The 22,749-nt window shown below is 45.8% G+C and overlaps 1 protein-coding gene across 1 annotated transcript in view; it reads left to right on the forward strand.

Moving 5' to 3' along the window:
* Positions 1–22,749, forward strand: part of ACAD9 (acyl-CoA dehydrogenase family member 9) — a 344,154-nt gene that overhangs the window by 272,403 nt on the left and 49,002 nt on the right. The window contains exon 13 of the mRNA XM_085624840.1: positions 10,990–11,069. Coding sequence (XP_085480966.1) covers positions 10,990–11,069 — 80 coding nt within the window. The remainder of the gene's footprint in view (positions 1–10,989; positions 11,070–22,749) is intronic.

Below are 22,749 nucleotides of genomic sequence, written 5' to 3' on the forward strand. Positions count from 1 at the left end.
AGAAGATATAAGGGGCCTAAACAGGGGTTCTTGTTCTGTTGACTGCGAGTCATTGAGGACAGACAGAGAATCTGCATTAGAAGCAGAGTATTGCAGGCCTGTCCAGTGTTCTATGGATTTCTGCATAGCTATAGTAAGGCGTTCCTGAGGAGAACAGAACCTTGTGGACAGTGGAACTGCTCCAGATTGCTGCACCAATCAATACCAGGAAACTGCAGTTTGCTCTCCTCAAGGTGACCTCCCTCCACACAGCTGTTGTCCATTCTCACATGTGAAAACATGTGAAACCCTGTCATAGAATCTAAATAAAATAATTTGTAGGACTTTTAAACTTGGCCCGCAAAGTGAGTAATGTCTTCCTTTGTGAAGGTTAATAACGTTTTCTAACGTCACCTAAGGCACTATTTAGTATCTCCCTCCCCAATTGTCTGTAGGCAGATGTTCCACCTATGATATGTGGTGCTTTAGGCTGCAGGTTTCAGTTTCTTTGTAGCAATGGCGTCTCCACTGCCACTGAGGACTACCCAAACAACCAGGGAAGAAACCTTACAGTAGGTGCTGAGGGACTAGCAGCAGAGGGGCATGGGCCAGGTGCTGCCCGAGCAGCTGCAGGAACATTTTCCCACTGTTGTGCACAGCTCCTCTTAAACAACCTTTTTTATGCACCTTTTCTGTTTCTCATTTCGTGAAGCTTAAAGAAATGTGAAGTTGTAAACTTCTTGATTTCACACACAAATTATTTTGCCCCCCCTTAGATGTCTGGAGAGGACCCAGAAGGCAAGCACTGTATTCGCCTCTGTTCTGAGGATTTGGTCATCTAGGAAGTAGCTCAAGCGGTTCCAGGTTTTCCTTTTTTACAGACTTATCCACTTAGCTTGGACTTTTTTTCTGAACAAAGCTGGAAGTACAGTTGTTAGTCATATGTTTTGTCGTGTCAACTTCGAGCCTACTGAAAATTTCACGCTAGACTGAGCCCGGGTACCCTCACCAATGATCAGCATCGATGACCCCATCGAGTATTCTAAATATACCTGGAGAATAAGTGTGTGGGGTGTGCAGATTCTCTCGGACAAGTGGGTGTTCTTGGTAGCACAGCATGGGTACTGCCTAGAGTTGCACTCTATGCCACCAAACATTCTATCTCGATGCCATGTTCTTGGTCATCACCATCTGTGTCAGCTGAAAAACAAGTCCAGGTGCTCCTTTCCAAGCTGCCATCGTGCTGGTGCCCCCACATCAGAGTGGCGAAGGAGGTCACTTCCCGTACTTTTCAATCCCCAAAAAAGACCGGACCTTACAGCCAATTCTAGACCACATGCCTTTAAATAACTGCATCCTGTTGAAGCACTTCTACAAGACCACTCTACAGGACATCATCCCATTGCTCTGAAGAGGGAACTTCATTGCTGCAGCATATCTCAAGGATGTCTACTCACACATTGCTATATACTTCCAGCCCACTGTTGATATCTCCGCTTTGTGGTTAGTGGACAAAAGTACCCGTTTAAGGTACTATCTTACTGTGGTCACTACGGCTCTAAAGGTACATTCAAAGTGCCTATCCGTGGTGGCAACTCGTCTGCTCAGAAATTTCATTCATGTCTTCACTTGTCTTGAAAACTGGCTGATCTGATAGAGGCTACTAGCCTCTGATTCCTTACCTTTGAATATCCCTAGGCTTTGAACTGGATACAGAAGGTTTTTGAGCAGTATCCCTGTGCGTCAGTAGGTGGCACCGGTCATCTCAGCATCGTCGTCTGCTCTGTCCGTGCCAGATGCGACTTGCGTGGTACCTATATAGGCGCCACTTCAGCACACTGATGTCAGTGAGCTAACCCTCAGTCACTTTTTGACTGGCCTTTTTCGATTGTTTTTTGTTGACCTTCTGTGTAAGATTTCATCTCCAGGTGTGAGGATGTCCCCCACCCGCGACCGTTGAAATCATGAGACGAGACAAGTGAGCGTCGGCACTTCACGCCCTGTGAGTCAACAGGGCCTGAACCTGGGTCCGCACCCCACTTCTCAAATTTTGCTACAGTGACCCCTTCCCAGCTGAAGAAATTTTATGAGGCCATGCGCCTCATCTTTGGGTGACCTGCCTCTCTGGATTGCTTTAGGGGCCCAAGGACGTGGGAGGAGCCCCTACTGGTACCATGTCGGCGGGTCCACTTTACGGCACCCCATGGATTCGTACCAGATCTGGAGCAGATCCACCCGCAATACCCTTCCTCGGCATCCGCTCCAGTGTTAATGCCCCCAGCACCACTGATGCCCCTAGGCAGCGACTTCCCCATTGTCATTCCCGCCTCCAACATGGAGCCAGATGAGCGTCGTCCGATGCCGACTGAGGACATCCTTCTCCTAGTGGGGCCAGTGCCTTATTTAATGTATAGGCCTGGTGAGGGAGATGTTATGGAGGGATCTATGGACCCCCATGGAGAAGATCCAGTTGAGGCAGACAACTGGTATGAGAAACTGGGTGAGCCCAGTGGGTAGGACACCTCACCTGACACTGGCCTCCTACTATGGCTACGGAGGAGGGAGCCTTTTTGGCTATGGATGACCCATCAGCTGAGGTCCCAGACCTTAACCTACCTTCAGTGACAGTCAAGACTAACTAACTTCTTGACAGAGGTGCTTCAGCCAGGAGTCACCCCTTCGAGACCCCATCTCCCATTCATTGAAGCCCTTATGGACGTCCTACTTGGGGACTGGTCCAAGCGCTGTACAAGGGCTCTTGTGACTAGGACAGTTGGCCGCTACCATCGCCCCGCTCCTGGGATCACAGTTTTGTTACCCAGCAACCCATCCTGTAAAGCTTGGTGGTCCAATTCTCCTCACCCCGGCCTGTTCCCTACTACTTCACCGGATAGGGAATTTAAGAGGCTGGACACATTCAGTGAGAGAATGTTTTGTTCCACCATTATGGCACTGCTGTTGGTGATCTCTGCGTACCTATTGGGCTGTTATTCCCATAGACTGGGATTCGGTTGCTCAAGTGCTGCCCATGGTCCCACTGAAGGCCTGGGCCATACTCTCTCAGGCTGTTGCAGACGGCAGAGATGCAAGACTGTTCTCCATTAGATGTTGACTTGACATGACTGGCCCACGGCTATGGAAGGGGTCTCCAACCCTAACAATACCCCCTCAGCCACCACGGCCAGCAGGCTTCCCAGCCTTTTTGTAGGCCGAGGGTGTGGGTTTCAAGACTGTGTGGGACTGGAGACCAGCAGTCAGGTCAGTACACCCCCTGGCAGTCACTACCTCCAAGCCTCTATAGTCCGCTGTCTGACAATCATCATGGGCACCCAGTGGGAGCTAGGATACGCTGTCACCTTCCCCACTTGCAGTCAACAACATTAGACCGTTGGGTACGACAGATCGGTCAAAGGGGCAACTCTCTTCTTTTTGTGATGCTCCCTCCACCCATGCCACCAACGTAACCATCAGCTGATGGAGGATCTGCTCTTCTTGCTCTACCAAGAAGTGCAGGCTCTCTTGGCCAAGGGAGCCATAGAGAGGGTGCCTGCCTCAGAAATAGGTCGTGGTTGGTTTTCCCGCTGCTTTCTGGTGCCAAAAGACGGAGGACTTCGTCCTATCCTAGATATGGCCCTTCTCAACCTCTTCTCGCGCTCGCTTAAGTGTTGGCTGCCCAAGATCCTGGTGACTGGATGGTAGCGTTGGACTTGCAGAACGCCTATTTCTACATTCCCTTTCTGCCGGCCCACAGACACTATCTGTGGTTCATGGTGGGCCAACAATCACTTTGTCTGTGCTATCTTTTTGGCCTTACCAGCACCTCTCTGGTGTTTCCCAAGTTGATAGCAGTGGTCGTAGCTCATCTGTGGACCTCGAGGATTTCAGTTTTCTCCTACCTTGACGACTGGTTGTTGAAGGCGGGCTCAACCCAGGCAGTCACCCACCTTCAGACTATGGCGAACCTCCTGCACTCGCTGGGGTTCCTTGTCAACATGCAGAAGTCCCACCTGACTCCCTCTCAGATGCTCCTTTACATTGAGGCTGTTCTGCACAGAGTGCAGTTTCGGGCCTAGACTCCCAAATTGTGAGTCCAGGAGATTTGGGCTTTGATACCATTGTTTCAGCCTCAATCCTGGATTTCGGTGAGTCTGTGAGGCTGTTGGGCCTCATGGGCTCCTGCATCCTGATGGTGTAACATGCCCTCTGCCATATGCAGGCTCTGCAGGAGGACCAATATGCCTAGTGGGCACAGCATCTGGGAAATTAGTGGCAGACCCCTCTCCCTTCCGCAACTGGAATTGACTGTAGTGAAGGATGCATCACTTCTGGGCTGGGGTGGCAATTTGTGAAAGGACTCTGGTCTCCGGTAGAGTCTGAGCTTCACATAAACCTGTTGGAGATTCGGGCATTTAGCTTCCCACTAAAAGCCTTTCTTCCTTCGATCAAGGTAAAGCTGGTGCAGCGGTTCACGGAGAAAAACACCGCCTTGTGGTAATGCAACACACAGTGTGGGTGGTGTCGTCAACCCTTTGTCAAGAGGTTCTGCGCCTCTGGACATGGCTGGAACTTCAGGGCATTTTCCTGTTGGTGCAGCATCTGGCAGGCTCTCTGAACACCAGAGTGGACAAAGTCAGATGAAGATGCCTAGCAGATCACGAATGGTGTCTCGACCCAGAGGTGGAGCAAGGTCTCTTTCAGGTTTGTGGTGAGCCTCAATTAGATCTGTTTGCCTTCACCGAGAATGTGCAAGGTCAACAGTTCTGCGCTCTGGAGTTTTCAAGGTGACTCTCGCTTAAAAACGCTTTTTGTCTCGAGTGGTGCTCCGGCCTCCTGTATCCCTTTCCGCCAATACCACTCCAACCCAAGAAGATTAGAAACGGCTGGGCCCAAGTCATCTTGTGGCTACGGATTGGGCACAGAGAGAGTCTGGTATCCAGAGCTGTTGAGTGTGACCATAGGTCCTCCAGTCATGCTGCCTCTTCGGGAGGTTCTTCTATTGCAGCCACAGGGTAAGGTACTGTACACGCATCTGCACACCCTCCACCTGCATGTGTGGAGATTGAGCTGCAACAGCTGACAGCTTTCAACCTGCCTCCCGAAGTCTGTGATGTTATTCTGGCAGCCAAGTGTCCCTTCACCAAATCTGTATATGCTTGTCAATGGCAGACATTTGTGTCATGGTGTGCTTCCCACAACGTTGACCCCCTATCTGCAACTTTCTCAGAAGATCTCTTGTTTGCATTATCTTTGGCCCAGCACGGCTGTGCTTTGAGCACAGATAAGGGCTAACTTTCTGCTGTCTCAGTATTCTTGAAGTTACCGGACCAACCTTCTCTCTTTAAGTGACCTGTTGTGGCTAGGTTCCTTAAAGGTCTGCAACATATGTTTCCTCCTATGCCCTTCATCATGCCTCAGTGGGACCTCAACATGGTCCTCTCCTTTCTCATGCATGCACCATTTGAGCCTCTGGACAATTACCCTTGTAGGCTATTGACCATCAAAACTGCCTTTTTGGTGGACATAACATTGGCTATGAGGGTCAGAGAACTGTAAGCGGTCTTGCGCACACCCTCCTCATACCACCTCAAGCTGGTTCTCTGGACATGTGCCTCCTTCCTTCCAAAGGTTGCAACTCCATTGCATGTAGACCAGAGCATCACAATGGCCACTTTCTTTGCACCACCTGATTCCTCCTAAGAAGAGGAGAGACTCCACCACCTGGACCCAAAAAGTGCGTTGTTGTTCTTCCTTGACAGCACAAGAGAGTTCCAGGTGGATAATCAACTCTTCATGTGCTATGAGGGAGCAAAAAAAGGAAAAGCTGTACAGAAGAGAACCATCTCATGATGGATTGTCTTGTGCATTATTTTCTGCTACGCATTGACCAAGAAAGAGCCCCCTGTGGGCTTGTGGGCTCAATCTACCAGAGCCAAAGCTGTGACCACTGCGTAGCGTGTATTGTTCCTCTCCTGGATATCTGCCAGGCAGCGACATGGGCATCACAGCACATGTTCACAAAATATTACTACCGGGACAGTCTGGTCCATTGTGACGGGCACTTCGCCCGTTTGGTCCTGCAGGACTTAATGGTTTAATAGGGCTCGCAGACCCACCTCTGGGGAGTTATTGCTTGGGTATCTATTCAAAAGTAAGGAATCTGCAGCTAAGTCTCTATCAGATGAAGTTACTTACCTTCGGTTATGCCTCATCTGGTAGAGCCTTTATCTAGCTCCAGATTCCTTACCGATCCTCCCCACTCTACCAACCGGCTCAGGTGTAAGGGAGACCCTTTTCAGTGCCTTACTCTTTTCCAAACCAGTGGTCCGTTCTCATTGTGGCTCGGGCGCTCTTGTTGTGGAAAGTTGCAAAAGTAGCCGACATCAGGATGCTGAGGTGGCACCTATATAGGAATCGCGCACGTCTCTTCCGCTCTCAGACGCAGAGCTGAATGACACCACCTACTGGCGCTCGAAAATCTTCCTGATCCAGTCTGTCGCCTGGGGATATTAAAAGGTAAGGAATCTGCGGCTAGATAGTTTCTATCTTATAAGGAGTTGGCGAAGGTAAGTAACTTGTTTATCAGCAGAAGAGAGCAATGCCTAGCACAAATTCAGACAGCAGTCTCTTTGGTCCACAAGTAGGCTTTCACCATCCATGGCATAAAGTCCCACCTCCAGCCCCGGCAGATCCAGCACTTTTTTGGTGTTCATTTCAAACGCGGTCATAGGTAAAACCTACCTCAACCAAGAGAGGATGATGGTATTCCAAATGCCACTGTCTCTGTTTCGGACAGCAAGACATCCTCTCACTGTACTGACACCGATGAGATTCTTGGATGATGACCCCAAGGCACCAGATTGCACATGTGCCCTTCGTAGGAGTGTCTAAAGAGGCAGTGGTCACAGGCAGAGTGTCATTGGTAGCATATAGTATTCGTGAGGGCCAAAACGCAACCCTCTGTCCTATGGTGGAACAGCAACCGCTTGTTGCCGGGCAAGCCTTTGCTTGACTCGATCACAAAGGTGACCTTAACCACGGATGCAGATTATGAAGTAAGATACTTTCAAGGGAAATGATTAGTGATATCATTTGCGAAAAATGCATTGTAAATAAATTATCAACACTAAATGGGAGTGTATCCTAAATCACAAATAAATTAGTTATTTCAAAAACCCATTGTTGTGATCACAAAATATGCTTTGAGCTTGTAATCATCTCATGCAATTTATTATTCATTAAGTAATGCTGAAAACAACTTCGAAAAATTGTTAATCCCAAAAAGTACATTAGGGTTTTTAAGCCCTGGAACCTATTCTATGACCAGGCTGTACTTTAGAGCCAAATACAATATTGGAAAACCATAATTTCCTTAGAAGATTTGGTGAGATTGGGAGGCCATTCCGTTTCCGTGCTGGTAGGCAAGGAAGGGAATGAGCTTCCGCTCTTTTTGCGCTCAATTCAGTCAGAGGTCCATTTTAGGAAAGAATTAGAAACTCAAATTTTCTCGTTCAACTTATTTTCTGTGTCTGTTCTGATATAAGCTGATTAGAATCGGGATACTCCCTTGTAGTAGCTGTGTGCTTAATAAATTGGTTTCATTGGTTTCATTAATCTATTTAAAAAAAATAACAGCCTCTGTATATACACCTGTTTGGCATCAAGCAACGGATTGGCTTGACAAGTCTGTAAACTGGTTCCAGCCCCTCCATTAATTTTCAGGACTCCTCAAGACTTACACAAGGACCTATCCAGATGGGAATATCTGATTGACATTTCTCATGCACTCCACTGGTCAAATCTGTTCTGATTGTTGAGATATTTCTTCCCAGATGTAGCACTTCACATGAGCGGTTGAAAGATGAACACAAAGCCCTGGAAATAGGCCCTCCCTGGAGGGCACAAACCCTCCTGTATGTTTCGTTGCAATGTGAGCAACCGGAGTTTCAAGGGTAGATGTAGGAAATCAATTCTGCTGCTTTGATGTGACCCCTCTGGTCTGTATGGCACCAGACCCCAGCATGTAGCAGCTGTATCTTGTCATTGGAAGTAACCGCGGTCAGTTGGTCCTGCCTGTAACTAAGGATGCTTCATTCACAGGTATGGGAGCACATCTGGACCACATGGCTGTATATGGTAACTGGATGCAACAGTGACAGGATTGCTACAACAGCTACCTAGAATTTACTATAATCCACCTGGCTATCTACACATTCATTCAAGGCAAAACAGTTCTCATATGGACGTACAACATTACAGCGATGTGCTACATCCTGTGACAGGAGGAACACTCTCCTTAGCTGTTTTTGTTGGCTCAGGAAATACGACATTGGGCCATTAATAGCCAGCTTCTGCTTGGAGTGGGACATCTCCAGGGGAAAGATGACAACTTGGTGGACCTGTTAAACAGGATGCATCAACAAGTCCATGAGTGGGAAACGAATTTGCAAATCCTCCAAAGGGACACTCCCACCATAGGCCTCTGCACAAAATGCTAACGCTCCACTTCCAGATAAACACACACACACCTACAGTCCATGGGCAATGCACGATGGATGAACTGGTCAGGGAAATGTTTCCACTACTTCCCCATATCCCGTTTGTGGTCAGGAAAATTAGGTAAGTATTGATGACCATCATTCTGGTGGCACCAATGTGGACGGGACAGCCATGGCACTCAAGGCTGCTGGAGACATCTGTGCATCCACAGAAGATGCATCCACTGAAGTCAGATATTTTATCTCTGTGTTAAGGTCAGCTCAGGCATTCACACCCCTAGCAACTAAATCTAGCTGTCTGATACTTGAGGTCTTGGAATTCGGATACTTCAAATTTCTGGAAGAGTGTATGTGAACACTGTGCGAGGCGCACAAAACCACTATGCTCCTTCTACGCTCCCTAGTGGAAAACGTTTGTCCACTACTGATTTGAAACACATTAGACCCCATTAAGGTCTCTGTGCAGGACATAATCTGCTACTTGTTACATTTGCAGAAATTGCAATCAATATACACCTCTCTCCATTTACATTTAGCTGCAGTTGCAAAATAGGAAACATTTGTCAATCTTTAAGTCCCTGTCATTAAGGCCTTCAAGGAAGGCTACAAAAGGGTCCTGCCAAGGATGCCTCTAGCGCATGTTTGGAACTTAAATGCAGCTCTCACTAGGCTTGTGGACCCTTTTTCTGAGCAGTTACATTCCTGTGGCTTGCAGTTCTTGCGGCGGCTCCTCCGCTATGGCGGAGGAGCGTCACCCCCGCCCCAAAAAATGGCAGAAAAGGAAAAATAAAACCGCACTAGTTTTATTGCTCCTTTCTTGCTGAATCTTGGGGCGGGGCCTGGCATCACTGAGGTAAGTGGCAGTGCACTCCTTTCACTGTGCATAACGGTTTGGCTGGCCGACTTAGGCCTGCGAAACCGCCATGGGCAGTGAAGGGTTGGAGAGAGCAGGCACAGACTCCCAGTCTGTTCTGGAGCGCTAATCGAGGGCGCTCAGGCCAATCCTGAAGCTGCTCTCATTCGTGAGAGCAGCTTCAGGATTGGCCACAGGGCATTCGGGGAACCTGTAGCTGGAGAAGAGGACTGCGAAGCGGCTGGCTGCAGGTAAGGTTTTTTTTGTAATTATTCCAATTTCTTTATTTTGCCCTCCCTCCCTCCCTTCGTGATACCTATGCCCCCCTCATGCCCCCAATGCCTGCCCGCCCCACCACACTCATCCCAAACATCAGCCGCTACGGAGTTCTTGTCATGGAAAATGACTTTTCTGGTGGCCGGTACTTTGCTAAGAGAGATCAGTAATTTGCAGGCCTTAATTATAGAAGAACTTTTTATCCAGGTTCATAGAGGTAGCTACCAGAAATTCCTACCAAAGGTATACTTTTAATTTGGTCCTGCTTTTTCTCATTTTGTACTCCCTTCCAACTGCTTATTGTGTCTTCTCGAAGCGATAGTTGTGTTTTTACGTTGGATTTTTTCTTGGATAAGCTGCTTTTGTTTGGTGGCAGCCTTTGCTGATATTTGTAACAGACGTTAGAAAAATTATTATAACACAGCACAGCAAAACACATGGCAAAGTAGTAATATTACAGACCACACCAAGACGACCAAAAGCATGACACTGCTACCACAATACAAAACATGAGACACAGTATAAAAACATAGCACAATTAAATTACTTGAAATGTTGTGTTGTGTAGTGTTGTACTATTTAATTGTGTTGTGGATTTATTTTGATTTGGTGTCTGTTGTGTTGGTGATTTCTTTTTTGTTGCGTTACAGGGCTGTTACATTACAGTGGTATTGAGTTGTAATGTGGTGTTGTGCTTTCATGGGGTTGTACTGATATTGTGTAGTTGCAGTCCGTTTACTCAAGTGTGTGCATAAACTCTTGCCACAAAAGTTACAGTGGTAAAACCACGTTAGCACCAAACGCTGCACTATTTACAAGAGAGAACATACAATGGTGTCAAAATGCAAAATGGTTTGTGATTCGACTCATACCCTTGTCCTTGTAGTAGAACTGCGGTGTTCCTCGACCTGGCGTAGAACCTGGGCGGCCTTGGTTTTTAGCAGCATAATCTATGAAGAGGGAATACGTTTGTTGTACGAATTTGTATTTATTTCCTTCTAGTACAGGAAAGGTTTATGGAAAAATATATGTTGAGGGTAGACATTAGTTTGTCTACTTAGGCTGGTTTTATCATTGCTTCATCAGAAAGTTATCTGAATTTCATTTATAATAAAGATTGTTGTTGCTATATTCAGTTTCTGTCTTAGTTCACATTGATAATCACACTGTTTACTGTTTAATATCTTAAATAAAATTTTCTTGAAAAAAAAAGGACATAACCGATTGTTGTTGTGTTTATCCTAGGATGAGTACCTAATCAGTATTCTTCTTAAAATAGTGTGCTCCAATGGGAAGCATAGTTCAAGATAATGTAATAAGCTTCCATTCAGTATATAATTATGATAGTGTTTAAAGATAAGTCACTACATTTTTTTTCTCTTTAAGGGAACAAATGAAATTCTTCGAATGTATATTGCGCTAACTGGAATTCAGCATGCAGGCAAACTTTTAACAGGAAAAATAAAGTAAGTCTCAGTTACGGTGGTCTTGGATGAGTGAACGAAAATAAATTCTCTCTTTTTTAAAGATTTAATTAATGATCACATTGGTGTAGCAAATTCACATGTGACAGAATGAACCCATAATTCTACATTGCAGAGTGCCATTGTAAATATTTTCTGACTATTAAAGAAATAAAAAAGTAGATCAGAAAACCAAATAACAGCCACAACTTCAGCAAGAACTCCCTCTCCACAGAGTTATAGTCATGTTAGTTATTCCCAAACAGTTCTTTTTGGCAATGCTGTCCGCCTTAGTCGTATACTTAAGTCGTAAGGCCAACAGGAATAGACCAGAGGAAATCCTAAGGATCTCTTTATTCGCTGCAGCGGTTTCTTTCCAAGATTACTGTATACACAGACAACTCAACCAAATGTGTATCATAGTACCTCTTTGCCCGCATTGTTGCCAACACTTGGGGCTAGCTGTTGGGAATATTCTGTGTACTTTAGCAGGGTAAAAATGCCACTCGTTGAGCAACTTCTATTGAATTTCTTTAGTTTTCATGCAGAATGTGTTTTAGTAATGTGTAAATCTTCTGGGACCTGAAGCTGGCAAGGAGTCTCTCAAACCGTGTTTTTCTCTTATAGTGACATGTCTGATTCTGCATGCATTAATCAGTGTCTCAACTGGGCATACTGCAGCCGCTCATTTAACCCCAGCATCTAGTCTTAATAGCACTGCAAATATGATTTGATTATCTCGTTATTGGACATATTTGATATGAGTGTACATCTCCTTTGTTATCATTTATAAAATTGACCTCTTGAAGTGCTGGGGAGAAATCTGGGTTCAATTGAATCTGGATATATGGTGACCGAAAGGAGATGAGATGTCTCCCTTTAGTCCGGGTGTCCCAGATGTTTAGTATTGTTCTAAAGGGAGTGCTCAAGTATGCATTTCAGGGTCTATGTGTTTTCCACAGCCAAACCACGACCCGTAGTGGCCTAGTCACAATTGCTGTCTTCATATGTGTCCAAGTGTCTGTGGCCTCTTTTGACCATTCAGTGATCACTTTCATTTGTTCCGCCATGTTGTGTAATCTGAAGTTTGCGTTGGCTAAATCTCACTGTGGTCTATTCACATGTAGTAGCTTAATAGGTGTTCTAGGTCAGGCGTCCTTCCTTTCTTCACCGGAATAGGCAGTACATGGAAGAGACAGAGGACTTTAGGAAGGACATTAATTTTAATTAAATTAAGTCTCATCCAGGATAAAAACAACGAAGCTCACCTGTTCAGGTATGTCTCTAAACCGAAAGGGAGTGATAGGTTGCTCTATATAAATCTTATATATGTGGTGAAATATTGACCCCCAGGTATTTCATTTGCGTTGGGAACCATCTAAAGACGAAATTATTATGCAGCGTAGTCATTTTGTCTGGGCGTAGAGTTAAATTCAGGATTTCTATTGTTGTTGAATTTATTTTATATCCTGGCAGGGGTTTGAGTTCTGTACATTTTTCAAGTAGTCCTTACAGGGAGTGGGGAGGTTTCCCAAGAGTGTGAATGATCTCATCAGCAAAGAGGGCACATTTATGAGTTTCTGCACCAAATGTAATTCCCTGTCTATTTTCAGATCTCTTCATATGAAAGGCCAGCGGCTCAATTCTTAGAGAGAATAAAAGAGGAGATGGGGGTGGTTGGGGGGGGGGGGGGGGGCGGATCATATCTGTCGCCCTGTCGGCTGCCCTACCCTAGGTGAAATAGTTTGGGCCTTTGTCTATTGACTGTTACACTGGTATTAGCACAATACGTCATAATTATGGCAGTGAATCTAGACCCCACTGACCTCCAGGGCCAGTTTCACGTATCGCCAATCTACCCAGTGGAAGGCTTCTTTTTGTGTCTAGACTTTAATATGGACTATACATTTTTCTTCATCATCTTTTCAGCCGGGTCAGCTACCCTCTGAATGTTATCAGGCGTCTGTCTTTTCTTTACGAAACCCAATTGATCTGGGTGAATTATGCCAATAAGGAGATCTTCCAACTTATTTGCCAGGATTTTCAAGTATAATTAAGCATCAGGATTTAATAGAGCCATTGAACTGTGTGTGACACAATCCAGTAGGTCTTTGCTTGACTTCAAGATCAGTTATGACTGCTTCTTTCATGGAGGATGTAATCGATCCAGTTCAGGTAAATGTAGTGAATGTTAGTTTAGCTACTAGTTTACTTCAAAACTTTTTACAAAAAGCACCTGTGAGGACTTTCGGTTTCAGGGCCTTTCCCAATTTAGTTTGGGCTATATTGGTCTTAGCCTCACTATCCAGTATAGGTGTGTTTGGGTGGTGCACATAGTCAGGCAAACATTTGGCTAGGTGGGATCATTCTTTATATAGTCTTTACATACATAGTCTTTCTGATGTAACTTTTCTGAGAAGGGAAGAGAAATGTTCCTGCTTTGTACAAGGTATAGTAAAAATCCCTAAAGTCCTCTACTTTATCCGACTCTATCTGTAGAAGTGTGTGTAATCTTCCGACATAAAGTCCTTAAGTCATGATTATTAAAGTTTCTCTGTCAACAGGTGAGCAAGGCGGGAGCCTGTTTTTTCATTTATTTTATGACTCGTTTAAGGTGGAACAGAGTGAGTTCATCTTAATAAGTTATTATTGCCCAAAGGTGAACCCTTTAGGCTGTAATTCTCGGTAGGAGGATTAACAAGGGCGTGTGGTTATACTGGTGAGTTAGGGTTTGCAGTTCTGTTTTTAAGGGTTGAGGTTGTAGGTGTCTGAGTCATCTACCGTTTTGCAGCATGAATCTTTTTCTGGATTTGCATGCTGTGCATCTATTCCGCCATCTAGTGTTTGGATCCGAAAACTGGTTTGTCTTTCTAGCCTCTTTATTCATTTTATTTTATATTTTGTTGTGGGGTTGTTAACCAGCATTTGGTGGTGAATTCATCCCCTGTGTGATATCAGATGGCACCGGGAAGTTCCTGTGCATGGGTGCCATATTAAGATTCTTTTTCCGCTGTTTGGTCTGGAAGCACGACTGAAGAGCTCCAAAGAATTCCAAAGTATAACAGGAGGAAAAACAGAAAAGCACCGAAAACAGCGAAAGCCATGGGAAAAATGTGCGAACAGACAAAGGGAACCTTCTCGATCGCGCTGGTGAAACCGATGTGGCCAGAGAATGAAGAGAAGAGAGGCAGCAGAGGATCATGGAAAATACCCATTTTTAATTCTGGCCCAACTGTCACTACATGTTTGCGCAGAGGGATCCACACGAGGTCTGCAAACTGCGCAAGGAGTGGAGTCGCATGTTGAAAATGCCGCAGCAGACAATGAAAGGAGGGAAGCAATGAGGAAGGCAGCGAAAGATGCCCAAAGAAGACGGCAGAAGGAAACCAAACTGCTTAAAGGCTCGGATGTTTTGTCCTCCGGCTCAAAGTCCTCAAAAGCAGCCTCTACTATGAAACACCAGACAACTAAAAGACAGCACAAACATAAGGAACCGCTCGGGTCCCGAACAAAGAACACCAAATGGGGGCAAACCTTCTACAAAACCCTTGACGCAAATGAGTGCTCAAGAAGGAACGAAAGAGAAGAGCACAGACACTGGGACAGGGGAACCGCTGATGCTGAAAAGTAAGACTCCACCTACACTGAACGTTAAAGTTTGCTTGAGGTCCAGCAGAAAAAGAGAAGGCTTAAAAGCCGAAATGATGGCCCTTCTCCAGAGGAAGAAGGAGTTCAACGAATCATGAGAAAGTTTTGCATCCAAACAAGACCATCGGGATTTGCAGAGGTGGAGTGCGAGCTTCCAGGCATGGGAGCCTCCGTAACCCCAGAGCCGCATGAGGAAGAACAGGAGGAGTTCTACAAATTTGAGGATGAAGCAGTAACGTTCTGCCAGTATGAGGATACATGGCACGACCTAAATTCCAAGTCCCCTGAGGAAGGTGTGGAAAACTCTACCTCGGGGCCATCGCCCCGAATGGCTGGTCCTTGTACAACAGCCTTGTTAAAAGGCAGCGGACATGTATGGGGTACTATTAGAGTAAGAGAAGGAGTAGGTATGCTTCATACTGGAAACCCTGATGCCGTTCCAGAAAGCAAACCTCTTATATGCCCATGCACCCAGCATCCTGGCCAGGGTAAAGAGACTCTCAGAGAACCAGCCACTGCAAGGATAATAACCTCTTGTGTGGAGAAGTAGTACAAGGATTCCCCACGGGACCCCCAAGTACAAGTAAGGGTAATGTCCCTGCAGATTCCATCATTGTGATGACAACAAGGAAGAGAAACAATGCCTCACCATATCAAAGGGGCCACCACCAGAGAAGGAGAGCAAAAGACTGGACCTGGTGGGCAAAAGGATGGAGAGAGAGGGTCCACACACTAGAGGATAGCCAACTCCAATGCTCTCCTTAACTCCTAGGGGCACCAGCAATGGAACGAGATAGAAGGGCTGATACAGCACCTTCCAGTGGAGTTCTGCAAGAGAGCCAAGGCTGTAATCCAGGAGGGTAAAAACATTGCCTACTCCTGCCTCAAATCTGCCCTGGGTGCAGCAGACATAGCCAGCAGACAGTTGTGCACGACACCACACTGAAGTGGCACACTTGGCTGAGAGTCTCAGACTTCCAAATGGAGGTGTAGTTTTCAGTCATCAATATGCCTTTCATGAGTGAAGACCTGTTCGGACAAGAAGTAGACAAGGTACTGCAACAAATAAAAAAGGATAATGACGCTGCAAAGGCCATGGGTGCACAACAGTTCAAAGGATTTTTTGGGAGAGGAGGGACAACTGCCAGAAGATGAAAAGGCAGAGCAGACTTGGCAACCGACCAACAATGCCAGCAACAACATCAAAGCCTCACTCATCAGGCATCACCACATCCAACACACCATTGGTGGCAACACCAAGCAAGGCAGCCCTTTTGAGGACTGCCAAGAGGAAGAGCCTAACTCCCCAAGGGAAAAAAATCAACAAACAAATGACTCATCTCATTCACCACACAGCCCCTCCCTTACAAAACCTCTGGATTGAACACTTCAAAATGACAATACTACAAGAGGTAATACCACTCCTAAGGAAGAGAAATTACATGGCCACCTTGGAACTAAAGGATGCCTATCCGCACATAGCAATAAACTAGAGACACAAGAAGTATCTCAGATTTGTCCTGGCAGGGCACACTGCCAGTTCAGAGTGCTACAGTTTGGCATAAAATCCACACAAAGAGTGTTTACAGAATGTCTAGTGGTAGTGGTAGCACCCCTGAGGTGACAGGTCATCCATTTTTACCCATACCTAGACAACTGGCTAGTAAAAGCAAAGTTGAAACAGAAATGCCACCAAGACATACAAACAGTATGTGCAACGCTACAATGCCTCAGGTTAACCATAAACCACGAGAAATCTTTACTGCAAATGGAACAGGTGAAAGTATACCTGGGAGTGACCCTAGATTCAAGAACTGTACAGGCATACCCAGTCCTTAACAGAATGGCAGCACTTGCAGAGCAAACTTGTCTTTACCAGAAGGGCCAGTCGGTTACAGTGAGGACTGTCATAAAAATTGATTGGCATGTTGGCATCATGAATTCCCTTCACACCAAATATGAAAATGCCGATGCGCCCTGTTAGAAGTGGGGTCTCTATTTGGCAGTGGCTTACACACTGTCCAAATAGGGACCCTTCCTTCTAGTCAGGGTAAGGGAGTTACACCCACAAGATAACCCATGCTCACCTCCTTGGTAGCTTGGCACGTCAGGCAGAGGCCATGTGTAAAGCATTTGTACGTAAAACACACATTAACACAGTGAAAACACTACACATGGACACCACACCAGTTTAGAAAAGTAACCAATCTTTATCTAAACCAAACAAGACCAAAACGACAAAAGAAATCCAACACACAGAACTAAAGATATCAGTTTTTAAAGGTTTAAGCAATTCTGTTCATAGAACTCTATGGATGCGGTGATTTTAGCACAAAGTACCTTTGATGCGTCAAAGTCCAAGATGAAAAACCGCCGCGGAGGAGGGGAGCATCAGAAAACACAGTGATACGTCGATTCTTGAGTCCCAGGGGACACTTATCCACATTATTTAATTATTTATTTTTTATTTAATTCACGATTTTTCTAAGCCCAATTAGGAACTACTAGAATGGTCTTTCTTCCATTCTCCCGGTATTGGCAGCATTTAGCGGCTGCACCCGGTCCAACGTCACGCGGCCGTAAGCGTTCTCCATATCAGGGAGCCGCTCCGAGGTCTCAGTAAGCAGCCAGATCCGAGCAGTTGGAGTCTCGAACGCCGCTTTCAAGGTAGAGTCACTGTCTGTATGGCATTCCGCTTTATTAGACATAATCGACCGATCAGTATATCCTTGGCCTCTATACTTCCCACAATTAGTGCGTCCCCGTGTATGCAGACGAATTTGCCCGTCCTTTGCATATTGCGTTAAGCGATCTTTTCTTGTACTGAATTCTTTCAAAGTGGTTTATTTTATTTTATTTATGTAATTTATTGGCCAGTCCCCCCCACGCGGTCATAAGCGTTCTCCATACCAGGGAGCCGCTCCGAGGTCTCAGTAAGCTGGTATATCCGAGCAGTTGGAGTCTCGAACGCAGCTTCAAAGTATAGTCACTGCCTGTATGGCATCCCGCTGTATTTGGCATAACCGACCGATAAGTATACCCGTGTTTTTCCATGCTTCCCATAAATAGTGCGTCCCCGTGTATACAGACGATTTTGCCTGTCCTTTACATATTGCGTTAAGCGATCTTTTCTCATTTTGAATTCTTTCTTTGTGTTTTTATTAATTTATTGGCCAGTCCCCCTTATGGGTTTTCATGGTTCACACGACGAGTCCGTCCACATTTCAACTTACGATTGTGCCTTTTTCATGCATATTGTGTAAGCGATATTTCGCTCCTTGGACTCATTCTGTTCTCCTATGTCCATTTCCTAGTCTGTGGATTTTCTCGCCCCCTCCTTTGTATATCGTAGTATACGGATGATAGGTTGGGCGGCCAGGTCCTGTTGGCATTGTATTTCTCACCTATCCGGTTTCACATTTAAAATGAGCACTCTCTCCATTTGGTTTGTAGAGGCTGTTTTTCCAGTGATTCATTTTCACTCAACATACCGATCTACGCGACGGTGTGCTTCGATGGAGTAATCAATTCCTCCCCTTTGTTTCAAGCAATACACGTAAGTCCATTTTTACACGGAGTCATACCCTTTGTCCACCTATTCAAATTTAATAAATTTTCTTGACTCCAATGTCACCTTTAATTCTTTTTAGGTGCTTTTCACTCCCACCCGTCTTTGGAGCCTTTTTGCCCTGCTGTTAAGCTGACACTGATTTGATGTTCGTTCCTTTAACTGGTAATTATGGCATTTGTTTTCCATATCCAGCCTCGCAGTTTAAATCCCCGCTTGGCTCTACTACTCTTTAACTCCTACCCATCTTTTTGTAGGTGCCCACCTTCCCCTTTCAACCATCCTCTTTGTCCTGAGGAAGACCCCACCTGTAAGGATTTAATCAACCTACCTTGGAAGAGGGGTCGAAACGTCGACATCTCACCATGCCAATACATTCAATAGTGCGTTGAGCACTGTGGACTATCACTTGTATATGGTTGTTCGGTTAAACATTCAATTTTGTCAATGAATGACTCTAATCCTGACTAATCGGCACGACAGCAACGTGCCCAGCAATTGATTTGTATTATTGTTATGAACACTTATATGTCACTTATCCTACTACCCTAGCTAACTCGTCACTCCTTCCCCTTCCCCGTGGCACCCTGCACCTTTATAAATAGTGTGATTTTTTCAAATGCATTTATGTGCTTGTTCCAAGTGTGATTAAATAACACTTTGGTTCTGCCTTATTCGTTGCAACAGTTATTTTGTTTACCTTTTTTCAATTTTACGTATGTTCTGGGACCATTTGCATTTATACCAGGGGGATGGAGGCAGCAGTTCTTGGGTAAAAGCAGTGCGTCAAAATCCGTAAACGCTTCCTTTCTGCTGGCCGATGCGCTAGAAACTTGGCGCACAGGAGTGATGCGCGGAAAGCTGGACACGCTAGAGACAATATGGCGGTGGAGAAACAGGCGCTGTGACGATTTTTCCAGCCGCGGCCGGTGATGTGTCAATTCCTTCAGATGCATAGCACGGCCTGCGTTGGAGTTGGAGAAGGGGTCTCTGACGTCAGAGAAACTGTTCTCTGGACTCTGGCTGCAGCGGTTCTTCTGGCCGCGAACTGGCACAGCGATTTTTCAGCCACACGGCACCGATGCATTGGTTTATCAACCGCACAGCAAGTTTGCGGTGGGAAAAACGGCACAGGAAGGGCGATGTGTAGATTTTTGTTTTTTGAAGCAGCAAAACCACCTCCAAGGACCCAGAATTGGAATTGGCACCACGTGGCAGGTCAGAACTCCAAGCAGAGGAGTTCAGGGGGCTGCAGATAAAGTATTTGATGGCCCTGAGACGTCCAACAGGAGGCAAGCACACGCAAGTATTGGAGAACCTTGGAAAAGCAGGATTCAAAAAGCAAAGTCCAGTTCTTTCACTGCCCACTGACAGAGGCAGCAACTGCAAGCCAACCCAGCAAAGCAACACAAAGCAAAGGGGCAGTACTCCTCCTGGCAGCTCTTCTTCTTGGCAGAGTCCATAGTCCAGAAGTGTTCTAAAAAATGTGGGGTCACAGGTCCAATACTTCGTTTGGCCTTTTGAAGTAGGCATACTTCAAAGGAAAGTGTTTGTTATCCACAACATCCTGCCTTGCCCAGCCTCGGCCCCAGACACACTCTAGGGGTGTGGAGACAGCATTCTGAGAGGACAGGCACAGCTCTATTCAAGTGTCGGTGACAACTCGACCACCACTCTAGCTCAGGAAGAGATGGGACATCAGGTTATGCAGGGCACACTTGAGCTCCTGTTGTGTGACTGTCTAGAGTAAATGCGCAAACAGCGCCTGTCAGTCTTAACCAGACGTTGATTCCACAGGCAGGCAGGCAGAGACACAGAGTGGTAAAGCTAGAACATGCCCACTTTCTAAAAGTGTAATTTGCGAACATACAATTAAAAAACCAACTTCACTAAAATATATATTTTTAAATTCGGAGTCCAGGGAGCCTAAACTCCAAATCTCTATCTCTTCCCAATTGAAAGTTACACTTGTAAGATGTTACAAGGCCGCGGCAATGACAACCTATGGGAAAGATAGGCCCTGCAACAATTAATAACTAAATTGGCTGTATTTCACTATCTGGTCATGTAAAACACAACATTACGTGTCCTACCTTTCACATACACTGCACCCTGCCCCTGGGGCTACCTGGGGTCTACCTTAGGGGTGGGTGCCTTACATGCAATAAAAGGGAAGGTTTTGCCAGGTCGACATAGCAGTGTAAAACTGCACTAGCAGGCACTGCAGTGACAAGCCTGAGACATGGTATCAAGACTACTCATGTGGGTGGCACAATCGGTGCTGCAGGCCCACTAGTAGCATTTGATTTACAGGCTAATTTACAGGCCCTGGGCACAAACTGTGCACTTTACTAGGGGCGTACTAGTAAATCAAATATGCCAGTCATGGAAAACCAATCATAATCACAATTTACACAGGGAGTACTTACACTTTACCACTGATCAGCACTGGTAAAGTGCCCAGAGTACCATAAAAATACAGGGGGTAGAGGCAAAAAGAACGGGGAAACCACGCCAAAATGCCAGGTCTAACTCTCCCCTTACAATAATAGATCTGCAACGGATGGTCACAAACCACAGGAAGCTGGGAGGATCAAGTGGTTTTCAGAGCTAGGGTGCCAATGGAGATAGAATGGTGGAACCTGACATATGTGGGGATAAGGAGAACTTTCAAATCTTCAGCCCCCACGGTGACCATATGTACAGATGCACCCCACAAGGGTTATTGAGTGCACATGTACAACCTGAAGACTGGGGGTGTTTGGAGCTCCATGGACGCCGTGAAACGTATAACTACCTGGAACTAAAGACAATTTTCCTAGCCTTGAAAGCCTTCCAGGCGCATTAAGGGAGACCGTACTAATCAAGACAACACAACAACTATGTTCTATCTCAACAAACGGGGGGGGAAAGAAGTCCTTCCCTCTGTCGAGACTAGCACAGGAGATATGAAGATGGACGATCCAAAGGAACCCTACACTAATAGCAATCCACTTACCAGGGAAGCAGAACACAGAGGCAGACAGATTAATATGGCAAGACAGCACCTCCTTCAAATAAAACAGGAAATACTTGACAATGTATTCAGACATTGGGGCATACCATGTATAGACCTATTCGCAAGTCCAGAAAATGCCAAGACTTCAAGTTCAGGCTTCCACACCACCAATGCAAGGGACATGCTCTGTCAATAGACTGACTGGTCAGGGAGATTTGCATATGCCTCTTCACCGCTTTCCTGTGATCCCAAGGGTGCTGGTCAAAGCCATTCACCAGGGATATCACTCATTCTCATAGCCCCGTAGTGGGCCCGACAGACATGGTATTCAGAATTGCTGGAGGTGTCTAGAGGGCAGATGATTCCAATCAAGGGAACACAGGATCTGCTAACCATGCAAAACGGTAGTGTGTACCATCCGGAATCAGCCTAGCTGCGTGGCTCGTAAATACCTAGAATTTCAGCACCTACCGCTGCCTCCCAGGGTAATGGAAATCCTGAAGGAGGCTAGAAAACCAAGCACGAGGAAGTGCTACACGGAAAAGTGGAGCAGCTACATTGACTGGTGCAGTGACAAGAAAATGGAAGCAAGAATAGAGCACGAGACCGTATTAACATACCTTACCCACCTAGTGGACAGTAGCCTGACCTACTCATCACTAAAGATTCACCTGCTCGCAATAGTAGCCTACACCAGAGTACAACAGGGAACAGTATTTTAAAACTCCTGTGGTGAAAAGATTCCTGGAAGGATCAAAGAGTAGCACCACTGAGGGCGGCACAAACGCCAAGGTGTAACTTGAACATGGTGCTCACACAATTGATGACCGAGTATTTTGAACCAATGTACAAGTCGGTTTTTGACCCTAAAGACATCTTTCCTAATAGCGATTACGTCCCTATGCAGAGTCAGAGAGCTACAAGCATTGACAATACAAGAGCCATACCTGTAGATTCACAAGGCAATAGTTGTCCTGTGCACGAATCCATAGTAACTACAAAAGGTGTTATGTCAATTCTACACCAATCACAGCAAACCACGATCGGCCTTTTTTCAGGAACCAAAGTTGCAGGCCAGGAAGGCGTTTCACATTGGATGTGCGAAGAACACTAATGTACTACCTACAGGAGAAAGAATTTTCAGAAAGGAAACCAACTCTTCATCTCCTCCCCCAGGGCAATCGGTGACCAAGGGAATGATTGCACAATTGGATAGTGGAGACGATACAAACCTGTTACACTAGGGATAGAAAGACCATACCCGTATGACCCATGATGCACTCAACTTGAAAGAAGGGCGCAACCCTAGCATTCCTAGCAAATGTACCCATTGATGACATCTGCATGGCTGCAACTTGGTCATCCCCACACACCTACACGAAATACTACTGTGTGGACATCCAGATGATGAACAAGGAAGCACAGGTTGGACAGAGAGTACTACATTACCTGCTTTCCAACACACCCAC

The sequence above is a fragment of the Triturus cristatus genome, chromosome 9 (genome assembly GCF_964204655.1).
Source record: "Triturus cristatus chromosome 9, aTriCri1.1, whole genome shotgun sequence".
In the NCBI taxonomy this organism is placed as follows: Eukaryota; Metazoa; Chordata; class Amphibia; order Caudata; family Salamandridae; genus Triturus; species Triturus cristatus.